The sequence below is a fragment of the Ranitomeya variabilis genome, chromosome 4 (genome assembly GCF_051348905.1).
Source record: "Ranitomeya variabilis isolate aRanVar5 chromosome 4, aRanVar5.hap1, whole genome shotgun sequence".
Lineage (NCBI taxonomy): Eukaryota > Metazoa > Chordata > Amphibia > Anura > Dendrobatidae > Ranitomeya > Ranitomeya variabilis.
This window is the reverse complement of record NC_135235.1, coordinates 394,416,730-394,435,852: the sequence shown is the minus strand read 5'-3', so window position 1 is coordinate 394,435,852 and position 19,123 is coordinate 394,416,730. Positions and strand designations below refer to the sequence as shown.

The 19,123-nt window shown below is 45.2% G+C and overlaps 1 protein-coding gene across 3 annotated transcripts in view; it reads left to right on the top strand.

Moving 5' to 3' along the window:
• Positions 1-19,123, top strand: part of LOC143767198 (uncharacterized) — a 237,296-nt gene that overhangs the window by 62,809 nt on the left and 155,364 nt on the right. The window contains exon 2 of one of the 3 annotated variants that reach the window (XM_077255324.1): positions 1,006-1,140. The exons of the other annotated variants lie outside the window; for them this stretch is intronic. Coding sequence (XP_077111439.1) covers positions 1,111-1,140 — 30 coding nt within the window. The 5' untranslated portion in view covers positions 1,006-1,110. The remainder of the gene's footprint in view (positions 1-1,005; positions 1,141-19,123) is intronic. 3 annotated transcript variants of the gene reach the window in all.

The following is a 19,123-nucleotide window of genomic DNA, read 5'->3' as shown; positions in this document are numbered from 1 at the left end:
AGATTTTCTTTGTGTTCATTATGACCTCCTCTCTTGACTCCCAGATGGCCAAATTAGCACAAGTTTTTCATGAACCTGATATAGTAAATGATGAATCCTCACCAGTGATGAGCGAGTGTACTCGTTGCTCGGGTTTTCCCGAGCACGCTCGGGTGACCTCCGAGTATTTGTTAGTGTTCAGAGATTACGTTTTCATCGCCTCAGCTGAATGATTTACAGCTATTAGCCAGGCTTAGTACATGTGGGGGTTGCCTGGTTGCTAGGGAATCCTCACATGTAATCAAGCTGACTAATAGCTGTAAACCATTCAGCTGCAGCGATGAAAATTAATTCTCCGAGAACTAACAAATACTCAGAGGTCACCGGAGCGTGCTCGGGAAAACCGGAGCAAGGAGTATACTAGCTCATCACTAATCCTCACATATCAGAGTCTTGATCAAAAACTAACTTGACAAATTATTAGGGCAGGAGTTGCGAACGTGGTGGGATCACAACACTTTAAAAAAATGTCTTGAAAAAGAGATGATCCCACGTGGACTTTGCATTAAAAAAACTCCTACCTATATTTTCTCTGACGATTTTCTCATCAAATGGAATGCTATTTTGTCACAATGTTCCTTTAAATTAATGGAACTTATCATTTCTTATGAAGAGACTTGACTTGGCGAATTAAAGGATGAGATTGATGCTGTTATTGTTGATCTGAATGGCTTTAAATCTTGGTCTGAATTTGATAACAGCATGAAAAAAGTCCAGGATAACATCAAGTCCATGGAAGAGTATAAATAAGACCAAAAATTCCAAACTCTCTAGAGACACTATGGACTATAAAAACAACAAGGTGTATACCTGGACCAAAAACTAATTTAATGGTACTTTAAAAAATCCATATTGAAAAATCAATCTTTTGACCACCAGGCGGGATATAAACATAATAGATCTGTTGTTATTTCTTCATCTGAATTTAACAGTTCTGAATTTTGATTCTGATAATTCCATACATAGACATGATAACCCCCAACACGAACTGAGACACCCTTCAACTACTCCAGCAAAAAACGCAGAAGGTGCAGGAGAGGAGGACAGAGGAAGAGAACAACACACCTGGAAATGTTATCCTGTGAGAAACAGGCGAACAAGGTATTAGAATCTGTTTCCAGTGTCCTGGTTTTGACACCTATTGTTCTGTCTCAGTCTCAATTGTGGGTTTTGGAAAAGGGACTCAATTTTGTGCCTACCAAGAAATTTGATTTATTCCAGACTATAAAAGGCGTAAACAGATTTACAAAATTATTGACGGTTAAAAGACATTTCTTCACTGACGATATTAGGGCACAATCATCATTTAATCAACGCCATATGACTTTTGAGAATTCTGCTGCTTTTTCCTTTCAGGAGAAAACAACTATTACAACTTTATCGTTTCTGCAGAATCCTAGATGTAATCCGGATGCTAAACGCAACACTGATGTTCATGTAATTCCTCAAAATTCATCATATTATCCCTTGCAATCCGGAGTGCAATCCCTGGATTTATTTCAGTCATTGGTAGAAAACGATTTGGATCAGCAAACTAACACGTGTGACTATTTCAATAATTTGTCAGCAAATGATTCTCTGGCCATCAAGGAATTGCAAAATAATTCCAACCTTGTAATCAGACAATCAAATAAGGGGGGTTGTACAATGCTATTAGATAATGATTTGTATATCAGTTTGGTACACAGCATACTTAATGATTCATTCACATATCTACCACTTTCATCTGATCCAACTACACCATACAAATCCGAACTTCTGTGTTTGGTGAAGGATGGTATTCGGACTGCTGTTTTAAATTCTAAAATTGGTAAATGGCTAATACCTGATTACCTTGTCTATTTTTCATGGCCTTCCTAAGACCCACAAAAATGTATTTCCCCCTCCCCTTCGTTCTATTATATCTAGCATCAGATCTTTAAACGAAAATCTGGGTTCATGGGTTGATAGTCATTAGTATCCATTGGTTGTTAGAATTCCAGGGTACTTTAAGGATGTGTCCTCTATTTTGACAGCATTTAATGATCTGTATTGGGAAGAAAATTATTGCTTTTTCACATGTGATGTAGTGAATCGTTATTCATCTGTCCCTCACTCTTTGGCTCTACAGGCTGTCAGTTATCATTTGGAACATTACAGCAATTATTCTGCAGAGTTGAAGCACTTCATTATCGGATCGCTCACATATCTGCTCAAACATAATTTTTTTATTTTTGAAAAAAACATTCTTTTTTACAAATTCTTGGTGCTCCTATGGGCTCAAAATTTGCCCCTTTCGCTTGCAAATTTGGGCATGGCTTGGTGGGAGGAATATTTTCTTTTCAATGATTCTAATCCTTTTGATGATGATATACATTGATTTGGCAGATATGTGGACGATCTGATCTTTATATGGCAGGGTTCTACAGCAGATCTGGAAAAATTTCATATGTATCTTAATACCAATGATTTAAATTTATCTTTTACTATCAGTGGTGTAGGCACAAAAATTCCTTTTTTGGATGTATTGTTGAACAGGTGATTCCAATTTACATAAGATACATATTTCATCATACAGAAAAGGTAATTCAGGAAAATTAAAACAGCAGAAAAAAAGGTAGCCACACTTACCTGCCCAGGTCTTGGAACAAATGCACTGCAGGGTGCAGCCAGCCCATAAAGCAAGATATTAGCAACACAGGTGCCAAATAAAAAATCAACAGCCACTCACCACCTACCCATTCCTAGAGGGGGTGACTGCCCAGTATACATTTACAGCCAAGATTAAACACGTTCGGTCTCGCATGAGGGGTGTTTGCACTGGGATGCATTGAGAAGTGTACTGGCCAGCCCGCCTAATCAAAAAGTAGGGGCGTGACTAATAGGCTGTAGACCAGACACTATGCAATACCCTTGTGTGAACAGCGCCCTATGTGGGCCTTCATTGTGCAAATGTATATTGGGCAGTCCCCCCCTCCAGGAATGGGTAGGTGATGAGTGGCTGTTGATCTGGTATTTTGCACCTGTGTTGCTAACATCTTGCTTTATGGGCTGGCTGCTACCTGCAGTGCATTTGTTCCAAGACCTGGGCAGGTAAGTGTTGCTGCCTTTTTTTCTGCTGTTTTAAATTGAATTTTTTGGAGACCTTGAGTCTTTAGTGGCTTTGCTATTTAGTTTAATTCAGGAAATTCTCTACTTCTTTCTTCCTCCTCTCATTTGAAACATACTATTAAGGCGATCCTCTGGCACCCCAGGAGTTCAGGTACCACAGTAGTGCTGCTTTCCTTTCGGGGAGGGTAGTGCTATGCCTGGAGACAATTGAGATTCCCTTTGGTAGGTTATCACACACACACCACCTTCCAAATCCAGGCCAAGAGGGGGAGCTCAAAACCCTGTTTTAGGGCAACATCCCTGGATAAAGATCCTGGTTTGGAGGAGGAGTCAGTTCAGTTTGTACAGACAGTCTGTGAGCGAGGACAGAGAGGAAGGGAGCAGAGTGGAGATACAGGACTCGAGGCTATGAGTAGGCCTCCAAGGAGTCAGTGAGCAGAAACCGGGTACCGGGAGTCCGAGGCTTTTGTGGAAATTCTAAGACACAGAGCAGAACTGGAGGGAATAGGATTACACAGACATTGCCCATTTGCACCTGTGGTACAGCAGCACCCTGGAGCGTGGAGTCACTGTGCAGAGACCCCCAGTGGGTACAGCTCAAGCTACCTACCATACAGGTACCTGTCCCAGGACAGGGGAAACAACTAGGACCTTGTTTGGAGCACTTAGTGGCAGCAGGGACCTCAGACACAGCAAGCGGAGACTGGAAGGCCCCCGACCTGACCTGCCCACGGGATTCTACTTGTCTCTGGATGGCTTGGACTCCTAATGTACCTGTTGCCGTTGCTTTGGACTGTGGCCTGCCATCTGCAGTAAACCAGGTAAAGACTTACAGCTTGTCTCCTCCATTTATTCATCGGCACATACCATCATCTTGGTCACACACCATAGGACCTCTGGGGACCCTGCTTCACCTGTGGGAAGTGTAACACCCGTGCTGCCACAACATATCCCAGGGGACCCCTTGAATGCAGCGTCGGTCCCACTACTGACCGAACACCACAGGTGGCATCACGACAGACTTATAAACACTTTTCCCTTAAAAGACCATTCCCTTTAACATTGAGCCCCAGGGCCACGGACCGGGTCGCAGCCACCATGACATCCCCTTGAGACCGGACCCGGTACCGAGTACTCCACTGCCCTGGCTTGGCGACTAACCTTTGGCATCATGAACAGGATTGCGTACCCCGGCATCGCCAGGTACTGTGTGCCAGAGACTGACAGTTTGCAGTTTGCACTCCGCGTGGAGTGCGAGGGGAAGGAGGAGACATACCTTCGTGGGCAGAGCCAGCTGAAAAGAGCATGAAGCAGGAGAAATGAGTGTCTCGCTGCCTGGAACTCCGGTAGTGAAGACGCCGTACAGCAGAGCCAGAAGTGAGGGCGCCACAAAGTGCTGGACGGAGCACCAGAGGAACCACTGCAGACTCCGGAGAGGAGACCCCGGCTTTTACCAGGTTAGCAAGGGGGAAGAGCCATGTCTGACACGGGAGGAGGATTGGCGGCGGTCACAGCCGCAGGCCCCATAGTACCCCCAGGCCCCGCAGCGGACACACCAACAGGCCCAGTGATGCCCTCAGCTGTAGATAATTAGTCGCCAGAAAGGCTGCCCAGTCGTGTAAGGGCAATTGGGCATGCTGCAGTGAGGGTGATATAACTATTTCCAGCCGTAGCCAGGCAGTACACTTATAAACCCCTTTCCATCACTGCCAGTTTCCCCAAAAGCGCAGAACACTTCGCTGCCACCAGCTCCTATTTGTTACGATCCTAGTGGCAAGGATCGCAGGTAGGACTAGCTAAGTAACTGAACAGACGACTAGCTCTGGGAAGGTGGTAACTAGATTGACCGCAACCTGATCCTATCCGCAAACAACTATAAGTAGCCGTGGAACGTTACCTAAAATCCTAGACGTCTCTTCACGGCCTGAGAAACTGACTATTCCTGGAGGGAAAGAAAGTCCTCTCTTGCCTCAGTGGAATGACCCCAAAGATATAGAATAGCCCCCCACAAATATTAACGGTGAGTTAAGGGGAAAGCACAAACACAGAGATGAAATTAGATTTAGCAAATGAGGCCCGCTAATACTAGATAGCAGAAAATAGGAAGGGAACTGTGCGGTCAATAAAAAAAACCCTATTCAAAATATCCACGCAGAGATTGCTCGAGCCCCCGCACCAACTAACGGTGCGGGGGAAGCAACTCTGTACCCAGAGCTTACCAGCAACAAGAAATCACATATTAGCAAGCTGGACTAGACTCATCATACACAGAAATCATATTGCAGGCAGATGAGCAAAAAATATTCAAACAGAACTTAGCTTATCCTGAAGAGGCAGAAAACGAGATAGTCAGGAGTAATCAGAATAGCACTGAATACATTGACAGCCGGCAACAAGTGGAAGTGAAGCAGAGCTAAATAGGAGCCTCCCTGGTGAATAACGAGGCAGCTGATCCAGCCAGACCTGCAGGATAATAAACCAAACCACCAGGGGGAGCCAAAAAACCAAAGTCACACAATACCATCTGTGACCACAAGAGGGAGCCTGAAAACGGAGTTCACAACAGTACCCCCCCATTGAGGAGGGGTCACCGAACCCTCATCAAAACCCCCAGGGCGATCAGGGTGAGCCACATGGAAGGCACGAACCAAATCGGCCGCATGAACATCAGAGGCGACAACCCAGGAATTATCCTCCTGACCATAGCCTTTCCACATAACCAAATACTGAAGCCTCCGTCTAGAAATACGAGAATCCAAGATCTTCTCCACCACATATTCCAATTCTCCCTCAACCAGCACAGGGGCAGGAGGCTCAACCGAAGGAACCACAGGCACCACATACCTCCGCAACAACGACCGATGGAACACATTATGAATAGCAAACGATGCCGGGAGGTCCAAACGAAATGACACAGGGTTAAGGACTTCCAAAATCTTATAAGGACCGATAAACCGAGGCTTAAACTTAGGAGAGGAGACCTTCATAGGAACAAAGCGAGAAGACAACCACACCAAGTCCCCAACGCGAAGTCGGGGACCCACACAGCGACGGCGGTTGGCAAAGCGCTGAGCCTTCTCTTGTGACAGCTTCAAATTGTCCACCACATGATTCCAAATCTGATGCAACCTATCCACCACAACATCCACTCCAGGACAGTCAGAAGGCTCCACCTGACCCGAGGAAAAACGAGGATGAAACCCTGAATTACAAAAAAAAGGCGAAACCAAAGTAGCAGAACTAGCCCGATTATTAAAGGGAACCTGTCACCACGTTTTTGGAAGATGGGATAAAAATAGCGTTAAATAGGGGCAGAGGTGGGCGTTACATTAGTGTGTGTGTTATGCGTTTATTACCCACCTAAGTTGCCGAAATAACTTTGCAAAGTCTCCGTTTTCGCCTGTCAATCAGGCTGGTCTGGTCAGATGGGCGTTGTCTTCCCCCAGATCTTGCTTAGTTTTCCGTTGGTGGCGTAGTGGTGTGCGCATGCCCAAAGTCCGGAATCCTCTTCCAGGGGATTTAAAATAGCGCGGTGTTCGTTATTGCATTGGTGATCGGTGGGCGCGGCCATCTTCCTTTGGCCGCGCGTGCGCAGAAGCGGCGCTCTGCTGGCCGCGGCTTCAGGAAAATGGCCGCGGGATGCCGCGCGTGCGCAGATCGATATCGCGGCGGCCATTTTCCTGAAGCCGCGGCCAGCAGAGCGCCGCTTCTGCGCACGCGCGGCCAAAGGAAGATGGCCGCGCCCACCGATCACCAATGCAATAACGAACACCGCGCTATTTTAAATCCCCTGGAAGAGGATTCCGGACTTTGGGCATGCGCACACCACTACGCCACCAACGGAAAACTAAGCAAGATCTGGGGGAAGACAACGCCCATCTGACCAGACCAGCCTGATTGACAGGCGAAAACGGAGACTTTGCAAAGTTATTTCGGCAACTTAGGTGGGTAATAAACGCATAACACACACACTAATGTAACGCCCACCTCTGCCCCTATTTAACGCTATTTTTATCCCATCTTCCAAAAACGTGGTGACAGGTTCCCTTTAAGGGCAAACTGGGCCAATGGCAAAAAAGTCACCCAGTCGTCCTGATCAGCAGAAACAAAACATCTTAAATAGGTTTCCAAAGTCTGATTAGTGCGCTCGGTTTGGCCATTCGTCTGAGGATGGAAGGCCGACGAAAAAGACAAATTAATGCCCATCTTAGCACAAAAGGTCCGCCAAAATCTAGACACAAACTGGGATCCTCTGTCGGAAACAATATTTTCAGGGATCCCGTGCAAACGAACCACATTTTGAAAAAACAGAGGAACCAACTCGGAGGAGGAAGGCAACTTAGGCAAGGGCACCAAATGGACCATCTTAGAAAAACGATCACACACCACCCAAATGACAGACATTCTCTGAGAGACAGGGAGATCCGAAATAAAATCCATGGAAATGTGCGTTCAAGGCCTCTTCGGGACAGGCAAAGGTAACAACAAGCCACTGGCACGAGAACAGCAAGGCTTAGCCCGAGCACAAATTCCACAAGACTGCACAAAGGAACGCACATCCCGCGACAAGGAAGGCCACCAGAAGGACCTAGCCACCAAATCTCTGGTACCAAAAATCCCAGGATGGCCTGCCAACACCGAAGAATGAACCTCGGAAATAACTCTGCTGGTCCATCTATCCGGGACAAACAGTCTCTCCGGTGGGCAACGGTCAGGTCTATCCGCCTGAAACTCCTGCAGCACTCGTCGCAAATCTGGGGAGATGGCAGACAAAATCACCCCCTCTCTGAGGATACCAGCTGGCTCTGAATCACCAGGAGAGTCAGGCACAAAACTCCTAGAAAGAGCATCAGCCTTCACATTCTTCGAAACAGGCAGGTATGAGACCACGAAATCAAAACGAGAGAAAAACAACGCCCAACGAGCCTGTCTAGGATTCAGCCGCTTGGCCGACTCGAGATAAATCAAATTCTTGTGATCAGTCAAGACCACCACACGATGCTTAGCTCCCTCGAGCCAATGTCGCCACTCCTCAAATGCCCACTTCATAGCCAACAACTCCCAATTACCAACATCATAATTCCGCTCGGCAGGCGAAAACTTTCTTGAAAAGAAAGCACATGGCTTCATCACAGAGCCATCAGAGCTTCTCTGCGACAAAACAGCCCCCACTCCAATCTCAGAAGCATCATCCTCGACCTGGAAAGGAAGGGAGACATCTGGCTGACATAAGACCGGAGCCGAAGAAAACCGGCGCTTCAGCTCCCGAAAGGCCTCCACAGCCGCAGGAGACGAATTAGTAACATCAGAACCCTTCTTGGTCAAATCCGTCAATGGCTTAACAAGACCAGAAAAATTAGCGATGAAGCGACGGTAAAAATTAGCAAAACCCAAGAACTTCTGAAGACTCTTAACAGATGTAGGCTGAGTCCAGTCATGAATAGCCTGAACCTTGACTGGGTCCATCTCAATAGCAGAAGGAGAAAAAATGAAACCCAAAAAAGAAACCTTCTGGACTCCAAACAGTCACTTTGAGCCCTTCACAAATAAAGCAATGGCATGCAGGACCTGAAACACCATCCTGACCTGCTTAACATGGGACTCCCAATCATCCGAAAAAAACAGAATATCATCCAGATACACAATCATAAATTTATCCAGATATTCGCGGAAGATGTCGCGCATAAAGGACTGAAAGACAGAAGGAGCATTAGAAAGTCCAAAGGGCATCACCAAGTACTCAAAATGGCCTTCGGGCGTATTAAATGCAGTTTTCCATTCATCACCCTGCTTAATACGCACAAGGTTATACGCACCACGAAGATCTATCTTGGTGAACCAACTAGACCCCCTAATGCGAGCAAACAGATCAGATAACAATGGCAAAGGATACTGAAATTTGACCGTGATTTTGTTTAGAAGGCGATAATCAATACAAGGTCTCAAAGAACCATCCTTCTTAGCCACAAAAAAGAACCCCGCACCAAGAGGGGAGGAGGAGGGGCGAATAAGTCCTTTCTCCAAAGACTGCTTTATATAACTCCGAATAGCAGCATGCTCCGGCACTGACAAATTGAAAAGTCGTCCCTTAGGAAACTTACTACCAGGAATCAAATTTATAGCACAATCACAATCCCTATGAGGAGGTAGAGAACTGAGTTTGGGCTCATCAAATACATCCTGGTAATCTGACAAAAACGCAGGGACCTCAGAAGAAGTGGATGAAGCAATTGACACCACAGGAGCGTCGCCATGAATTCCCTGACAACCCCAACTTGACACAGACATTGCTTTCCAATCCAGGACTGGATTATGAGTCTGCAACCATGGCAGGCCCAACACGACAACATCATGCAAATTATGCAATACAAGAAAGCGAATCACCTCCTGATGAACAGGAGTCATGCACATGGTCACTTGTGTCCAGTACTGAGGTTTATTCGTAGCCAATGGTGTAGCATCAATTCCCCTTAGTGGAATAGGGAATTTTAAAGGCTCCAAAACAAAACCACAGCGCCTGGCAAATGACAAATCCATCAGACTCAGGGCAGCACCTCAATCCACAAAAGCCATAACCGGTTAAGATGACAGGGAACAAATCAGGGTAACAGACAAAATAAACTTAGTCTGTAAAGTACCGATGGTGACAGATTTATCAATCTTTTTTGTGCGCTTAGAGCATGCTGAGATAACATGAGCTGAGTCACCACAGTAAAAGCACAACCCATTTTGCCGTCTATAATTTTGCCGTTCACTTCTGGTCAGAATTCTATCACATTGCATAGACTCAGGTGTCTGTTCAGAAGACACCGCCAAATGGTGCACAGGTTTGCGCTCCCGCAAACGCCGATCAATCTGAATGGCCAGAGTCATGGACTCATTCAGACCTGCAGGCGTAGGGAACCCCACCATGACATTCTTAATGGCTTCAGAAAGACCTTTTCTGAAATTTGCAGCCAGGGCACACTCATTCCATTGAGTAAGCACCGACCATTTCCGAAATTTCTGGCAGTACACCTCTGCATCATCTTGCCCCTGAGAGAGGGCCAACAACGCTTTTTCAGCCTGGTTCTCAAGATTAGGTTCCTCATAGAGCAATCCAAGGGCCAGAAAAAACGCATCCACACTGAGCAATGCAGGATCCCCTGGCGCCAATGCGAAGGCCCAATCTTGAGGGTCGCCGCGCAAGAGAGAAATTATAAATTATAATCTTAACTTGCTGAACGGAATCACCAGAGGAACGAGGTTTCAAAGAAAGAAACAATTTGCAATTGTTCTTAAAATTCAGGAACCTATATCTATCTCCAGAAAACAACTCCGGAATAGGTATTCTAGGCTCTGACATAGGACTGTGCACAACAAAATCCTGAATACTTTGTACCCTTGCAGCAAGATGATCTACACTGGAGGCCAAACTCTGAATATCCATATCAGCAGCTGAGTTCAGAGCCACACCAAGATTAAGAGGAGGAGAGAAGCCAGACACACAGCAGCTAGACACACGGCAGCAAAAAAAAAAAAAAAAAATTCTCCAAGCTTCTTTTCTCCTGCTTCTGCCATGCAATTAACACTTTACCGGCCGGCTGTACTGTTATGATCCTAGTGGCAAGGATCGCAGGTAGGACTAGCTAAGTAACTGAACAGACGACTAGCTCTGGGAAGGTGGTAACTAGATTGACCGCAACCTGATCCTATCCGCAAACAACTATAAGTAGCCGTGGAACGTTACCTAAAATCCTAGACGTCTCTTCACGGCCTGAGAAACTGACTATTCCTGGAGGGAAAGAAAGTCCTCTCTTGCCTCAGTGGAATGACCCCAAAGATATAGAATAGCCCCCCACAAATATTAACGGTGAGTTAAGGGGAAAGCACAAACACAGAGATGAAATTAGATTTAGCAAATGAGGCCCGCTAATACTAGATAGCAGAAAATAGGAAGGGAACTGTGCGGTCAATAAAAAAAAACCCTATTCAAAATATCCACGCAGAGATTGCTCGAGCCCCCGCACCAACTAACGGTGCGGGGGAAGCAACTCCGTACCCACAGCTTACCAGCAACAAGAAATCACATATTAGCAAGCTGGACTAGACTCATCATACACAGAAATCATATTGCAGGCAGATGAGCAAAAAATATTCAAACAGAACTTAGCTTATCCTGAAGAGATGTCATGTACAACTGCAGGCTTGTCTGAAACACTTAATTAGGGTGCATCTGAGGAACCATAGGGCAAGCCGACGAGGAGTGGGGGCGCCAGTCTCGTATTTATGTCTAGGGTGCCAACCTCCACTGACAGGTAGAAATCATTATAGGACAATTTGATACAGGGGTATCGCAGAGTGCACGGTTATATGTTTCTTGTGTACAATTGTTTGTGGCTGTTTCATGGTTTTAGAGGTATACTAATAAATATTGTATTTTATCTGTGTTATCTGGATTAGAAATTGTAGGTTATTTCCTTGGTATTCATTTAGATTTTTGGTTGACCTAAAGCTGGGTTGTAGCTTATGTGGTATTTAATTAATTGATGTGGCATGGCTAGTTTCCTGTCGGGTCCCCTCAATACGGACGCCTGGATTGAGGATGCTAACCAAGCATTTTGCACACAAGTAGGAACAGCCTCAGCAAACCAATCACTAAAATCTCAATTTGGGGATCTATATGGTGATTATAAAGAACATATAAAATCATGGTGGGAAATTAAGGCTCTTGAAAATTATATTAAAAACAGGGTGATACCAAGTGGCCTTAGGATCAATCTTAATCCATCTCCTAGAACTGCGTCACCTGAACTGCTGAATAAATGGTTAAAAGAGTCCATTGACTCGTCTATTAGATTTATGCAGTTGCTTCTTGAAGAGGAGAGAAAACTATTTGATTTATCATCTAAACAACTGAATAAGTCAATAGAGAATATTTTGAAGTTGAGAGCTGATCCAGACTTCAATAGACGTGATGGCCTCTTACAAACGTCTGTTGAAAAATATCAGACTTTCATAAAAGAGAGGAAACAATCGCAGTTTCAAAGAGACTTTAAAGCGTTCAGTGAAAATCAGGCCTATAAGTTTAACTATAACAGCGTCTCTGACATCTCCTCGTCTGACATAGAGACCTCAGACACTGAACGCGTGCAATCAAATATTTCATATAGGAGCAGTAGACGCAGAGGGAGAAAATGGAGAGGAAGGGGCGGATTTTACAACAAGGGGTTCCAGAGAAATGGGCAGCCACAACAGGCAGGCCGAGATTTAAATCCAATAAATGGCCCCTCTCTGACAGCGTCTGGCCCTACTTCATCTTCGTCCTCTTCTTCTTTTTTAGAGCAGAATGCCCGAGTTGGGTATTTTCTAAGGACCAAGCCAGTCTAAATCAGGGACAAATCATTAATTTATCAGACTATGTATTGTCGAATGAAGATTATAGTCTCCTCAGAAAGGGCCTTAATTTTGTACCCACCAATAATTTTGATTGTTTTGGCTGGATAAAAGACCTAAATCTTTTTTGCAGAAAATTGAGGTGGAAAAAGTTCTTTGCACGAAATAATCAGATAGAGTGCCATCGGCTGGGCCTGACGGCAGATGAACTAGAAGGTTACCAAGCTCTTGTTGGGTTGCTTGAGGAAAACACTCCAAGAGTGGGAGTGGGCCCATGCACACAACTGAAAAACAAGAGTCAAAAAATGCCACCAACCAGCGACACCACCAATATTGACATCTTCCTTATGTTGGCAGAAAGAGATCTGCGTAAAATTCCAACCAGACCAATAAGGTCTAATCTAACACAGGGTGAACATGAGGCTCTTGAAAAACTGATGAAAAATAATGAGCTGATAATTAAGCCCTCTGATAAGGGGGGAAATCTAGTTATCATGACAGAGGCCAATTATGTGCAAATGTGCTATGCCATTTTAAGAGACCTTTCCACCTATGAGGTACTTAGTGCTGACCCGTCAACTAAGTTTAAGACTGAATTGACTAAACTATTGCAAACAGCTAGCACAAATGAGTTAATATCTAAAAACGAATTTGATTTTCTCTTGCCTGCTCATCCCCTTATTGCAACATTTTATACCATCCCCAAAGTGCATAAGGGGTTGGAGCCATTAAAGGGACGTCCAATTGTGTCAGGGTCAGAGTCTCTAACACAAAACTGTGGTATCTATGTTGACGAAATCCTTCGCCCATTTGTATTAAGTCTCCCCTCATATATAAGGGATACCTCCGATCTACTTCTAAAATTGGAGGGGATGCATCTGGACAAAAATTGTTTTCTGGCCTCTATAGACGTGGAAGCCCTATATAGCAATATTCCACACATTTGGGGATACAGGCAGTTGGGCATTTTCTGAGATCAAGAGCAGTCCAATATTTGGCTCACAGCCAATTTGTCGTTGACCTTCTATATTTCACACTGACAAATTTTTTTTTTATTTTTGACAGGAAGTACTTCCACCAGCTCAGGGGCACTGCGATGGGGAGCCCATGTGCCCCCTCGTATGCAAATTTGTTCCTGGGCTGGTGGGAGGAAACCATAGTCTTTTCTGATGACAGCATGTGGTGGCATCATCTTGTGGGAGTGTGGTATAGATTTATTGATGACGTTTTTGTCATCTGGCAAGGGAGTAAGAAAGAGTTCACAGACTTTGTCCAGGAACTCAATAACAACAATATTGGTATGAAATTTACCTTTGAGATTGATGACAATGACTTGTCATTCTTGGATGTGCTCATTCAGAAACGAGAGGATGGCTCATTAAAAACTCAAATTTATCGTAAACCAACGAGCACAAATAGTCTGTTGAGGTGGGACAGCCATCACCCGAGACCTTTAAAACGCGGTATCCCCAAGGGGCAGTTTATGAGGCTCAGAAGAAATTGTTCAGATGCAGATACCTATAAACAACAATCCCGTGATATGAGGAGGAGATTTTTGGAAAAAGGTTACCCAAGAGCTGTCATTGAGACATCATACGAGCATGCTCTCTCGCAAGATAGAAATACCCTGCTACAAACATGCACTAGGTCGCCTGTAACCAATAGTGATGTCATCAGAGTCATTGGCACTTTTGATTGCCAAAATGAAAGGGTCTTTAAGATTTTATCAAAATATTGGGACATCTTGGCAACTGACCCTGATTTGAGTGACTTTATTGGCTCTAGTCCGCGTATCACATATAGAAAAGGTAAATCTTTGAAAGATAATCTGGTGCATAGTCACTTTAAGAGACGCATAACATCAGCGGGTACGTGGCTTGACATAAAAACATGTGGGTTTTTCAGATGTGGTGGCTGTGTGAATTGCAAACTGATGAGACCGGGAAAATATATCACCAGCTCCACAACTGGAAAGAGATTCTACCTGCGTGACTTCGCCAACTGCAAAACCAGCGGGGTTGTCTATATTGCCACATGTAGTTGTCCTAAGGACTACGTTGGCAAGACTAAGAGAGAGTTCAGGCGATGTGTTGGCGAACATGCGGGGGATATTAAGCATAAGCGAGACACCCCAATAGCCAGACATATTAATGATTTTCATGGTGGTAGGGTGGATGAGATCTCCTTCTGTGTTATAGAAGTGTATACACCAAACCCAAGAGGGGGCAACTTTGATAAATTCCTGCTGCAGAAAGAATGTGCTTGGATCCACCGCATTAATTGTATTGCCCCTTTGGGCCTAAATGAAAATGTGTCCTATGCCTGTTTTTTATAAATAGGGGTTGGTCTTTTCCTCAATTTACAGGTTGTCTATTGTCTGTGTCCGTGTACAGCACCCCTTATTTTGCCTTCTTATCAAGGTTTCTTTTGTCCTATATAATTTCCTGTCATGTACAACTGCAGGCTTGTCTGAAACACTTAATTAGGGTGCATCTGGGGAACCATAGGGCAAGCCGACGAGGAGTGGGGGTGCCAGTCTCGTATTTATGTCTAGGGTGCCAACCTCCACTGACAGGTAGAAATCATTATAGGACAATTTGATACAGGGGTATCGCAGAGTGCACGGTTATATGTTTCTTGTGTACAATTGTTTGTGGCTGTTTCATGGTTTTAGAGGTATACTAATAAATATTGTATTTTATCTGTGTTATCTGGATTAGAAATTGTAGGTTATTTCCTTGGTATTCATTTAGATTTTTGGTTGACCTAAAGCTGGGTTGTAGCTTATGTGGTACTTATCCTGAAGAGGCAGAAAACGAGATAGTCAGGAGTAATCAGAATAGCACTGAATACATTGACAGCCGGCAACAAGTGGAAGTGAAGCAGAGCTAAATAGGAGCCTCCCTGGTGAATAACGAGGCAGCTGATCCAGCCAGACCTGCAGGATAATAAACCAAACCACCAGGGGGAGCCAAAAAACCAAAGTCACACAATACCATCTGTGACCACAAGAGGGAGCCTGAAAACGGAGTTCACAACACCTATTACTATGACTAATAGCGGGTCAGGAGCCAACCCAATCAGTAGTGTAATTTACTTCAGAGGACGTTGGAGGTACGTTTTAGAGCAAGGAAAGTGAGCTAGTAAATATTATAACTTTTACTCCAAAAAGATTAGGCAGTACACTGTGTTCCAAATTATTATGCAAATTGGATTTAAGTGTCATAAAAATTTAATTGTTTTGTTTTTCAAATAAACTCATGGATGGTATTGTGTCTCAGGGCTCAATGGATCACTGAAGTCAATCTTAAACACATGTGATAATTAGTTTTCCTGGTGATTCTAATTAAAGAAAAACTACTTAAAAGTGATGTTCCATATTATTAAGCAGGCCACAAGTTTCAAGCAATATGGGAAATAAAAATGATCTCTCTGCTGCTGAAAAGCATTAAATAGTGCAATGCCTTGGACAAGGTATGAAAACATTAGATATTTCATGAAAACTTAAGAGTGATCATCATACTGTGAAGAGATTTGTGACTGAAACAGAGCACAGACAGAGTTCATGCAGATAAAGGCATAATGAGGAAGGTTTCTGACAAATTCATTGGATTAAGAGAGCAGCTGCCAAAATACCATTACAAAGCAGCAAACGGTTATTTGAAGCTGCTGGTGCCCTCGAACTTCAAGGTGTAGGATCCTTCAAAGGCTTGCTGTGGTGCATAAACCTACTATTCGGCCACCCCTAAACAGTGTTCACAAGCAGAAACGGTTGCAGTGGGCCCAGACATACATGAAGACTAATTTTCAAACAGTATTGTTTACTGATGAGTGTCAAGCAACCCTGGATGGTCCAGATGAATGGTGTAACGGAGTTACCGCGACAGAGCAGTACCAGAAGACCACGGCGTCTGATGGCTTCTGCTTCATCTCTGAGAAGAAGCGCTTCTCCTGTGTATTAAGGATGTTTTGTTTTCTTTCAGCAGGACAGGGGTTAATAGGCCATGTGGAAATTCCTGCTTTCAGCTGTGCTCGGTTAGCCACTCCTCTCTCCTATAAAAGCTAGGCCTTCTGGTCAGACCTTTGTCTGAGATAGCACTTGCTTGATAGACCTGGAGTAGTGAGGAGCTGGTGTTTGGAAAGCTGAAGGAATTTATTGTGCGACAGTTGTATGGTTTGTACGCTTGGAAAATTCTTCATCCTTACCTGCCTTATTTACTTTCCCCATCCTTCACACCCTGGTGGTTACCTCTGTTATTTGTGAGAGCATATTTTGTGTGAGTGGAGTTTTCTTTTTACCCTTGTCTTCGTTCCCCTGTTTGTCGGGTTGGTGTACTATTGTACATGGTAGCGCCTCTCTTCCCCGGGTGGGGAGGGGGACAGACGCAGGGCGGCATTCAGGAGACAGGGCAAGGGCGGAGGCCCCGGCATCCTTGCCATCTGAGGTATCCTAGGGAACAGGGTGAGTTAGGGCGCCCCCTAGAGCTAGGGCCAGGAAAGGTGCCCCTGGTCCCAGTTTACTCGCCAGTCCAATCGTGACATTATCTCAGACCCGAAAGCATTTTCTGATCCGTTATGGATCCTATTATAGTGCTGACAGGGCAGTTGCAGCAGCTCAGTCTGGAGGTGGCGGATTTACGCACGGTGGTTTCACAGCACTCTGTTACGTCTGGTGTGGGGATCTCGCTTTCCAAACAAACCATTGTGGAGCCCAAGATCACGCTGCCAGACAGGTTCTCCGGAGGGCGGGACAAGTTTGTTGTGTTCCGGGAGGCCTGCAAACTTTATTTCCGGCTGCGTCGGGTATCCTCTGGTACGGAGGAACAACGGGTGGGGATTGTTATCTTGCTCCTACAGGGGGACCCGCAAGCATGGGCATTTTCTCTTCCATCTGACTCACAGTCACTTCAGTCAGTAGAAGGCTTCTTCCAGGCTTTGGGCTTAGTGTATGATGACCCTGATCGTGTCTCCTTGGCTGAGTCGTCTCTGCGCCAACTTCTGCAAGGAAACCATCTAGCGGAGGAATACTGCTCCGAATTCCGGCGGTGGGCCACTAACACTAGGTGGAATGATCCGGCCCTCCATAGTCAGTTCTGCGAGGGTCTCTCCGTAAGAGTAAGGGATGCTTTAGCTCTCTATGAGACTCCGGATTCCCTTGAGGCAGCCATGTCTCTGGCGATCCGGGTTGATCGCCGTCTTCGCCAGAGGCATAGGGAGACACCTCTGGGGGCAGGAGGTCCTAGTTTGAGCATGACCAGTACTGATTCTACTGTGGAACCCATGCAAGTGGGTGCAGCGTCCCAACCTAGCAAACTTGCATTAATTCGGCGTAAGAGGGGAGTGTGCTTTTGTTGTGGCAAGAAAGGTCATTTTGTGGGCACATGTCCTACCCGTCACTTGTTTAAACAACCGCCGGAAAACTAGAGAGCCCGGGTTGCGGAGAGGTAGGCAACTCGGGTGTACTCATAACCTCTGTGGGAAAGACTCGTTTTTTCCTTCCAGCTATTTTATATGTGGGTGAAAATAAGGTTGACGTGTCCGCCTTCTTGGACAGTGGGGCGGGGTTTAATTTGGTCGACGCAGTGTTCGTCCGGGACCAAGGCCTTGTCTCACAAACCTTGTCCAGACCTATACCCATAATAGCTATCGATTACGGTCCTTTAAGACAGGGGCACTTCACGCAGGAAGTCCATGACTTACGGCTACAGGTAGGGGCCATACACTCTGAGGTGTTAAAATGTTATGTGCTTGAGGGCCTGCCCTCACCTGTGGTACTGGGACTTCCTTGGCTCGCTCTGCACAATCCAGTAATTGATTGGCAGACACAGGAAGTGGTAAAGTGGAGTACATACTGTCAAGGACACTGTTTGGGTACCCGGTTGGCAAGGGTGGATACCCAGTCTGTGCCCCATTACCTGTCAAACTTCGTGGATGTGTTTTCTGAGCAAAGGAGCCAAGAGCTTCCCCCACATTGTCCTTATGATTGTGCCATCAATCTGGTTCCTGGTGCCAAGCTGCCTAAGAGCAGACTCTATAACATCTCAGGTCCAGAAAGGCAGGCCATGAAGGACTATATTGCAGAAAGTCTGGCTAAGGGCCATATCCGACCTTTTTCTTCTCCCCTTGCTGCAAGGTTCTTTTTTGTAAAGAAGAAGGATGGCGGGTTACATCCTTGCCTGGATTTCTGGGAACTTAATGCTATCACGGTCCATGATCCGTATCCGCTACTTCTTATTATACCTGACCTTTTTAATCAAATTGTTGGGGCAAAATGGTTCTCTAAAATGGACCTCAGGGGGGCGTACAATCTCATCCGCATTAAGGAGGGTGATGAGTGGAAGACTGCATTCAATACGCCAGAAAGACACTACGAGAATCTAGTGATGCCTTTTGGATTGATGAACGCGCCCGCCGTCTTCCAGCACTTTATTAATGACATCTTTAGTCACCTTGTAGGCAGGCTTGTTGTTATCTACCTGGATGACATTCTTGTGTACTCACCTGACCTTGAGTCACACCAGCAACATGTCAGTCAAGTCCTACAGATACTTTGTGACAATAAATTGTATGTCAAACCTGAAAAGTGCATGTTCTCGGTTGAGGAGATCCCTTTCCTTGG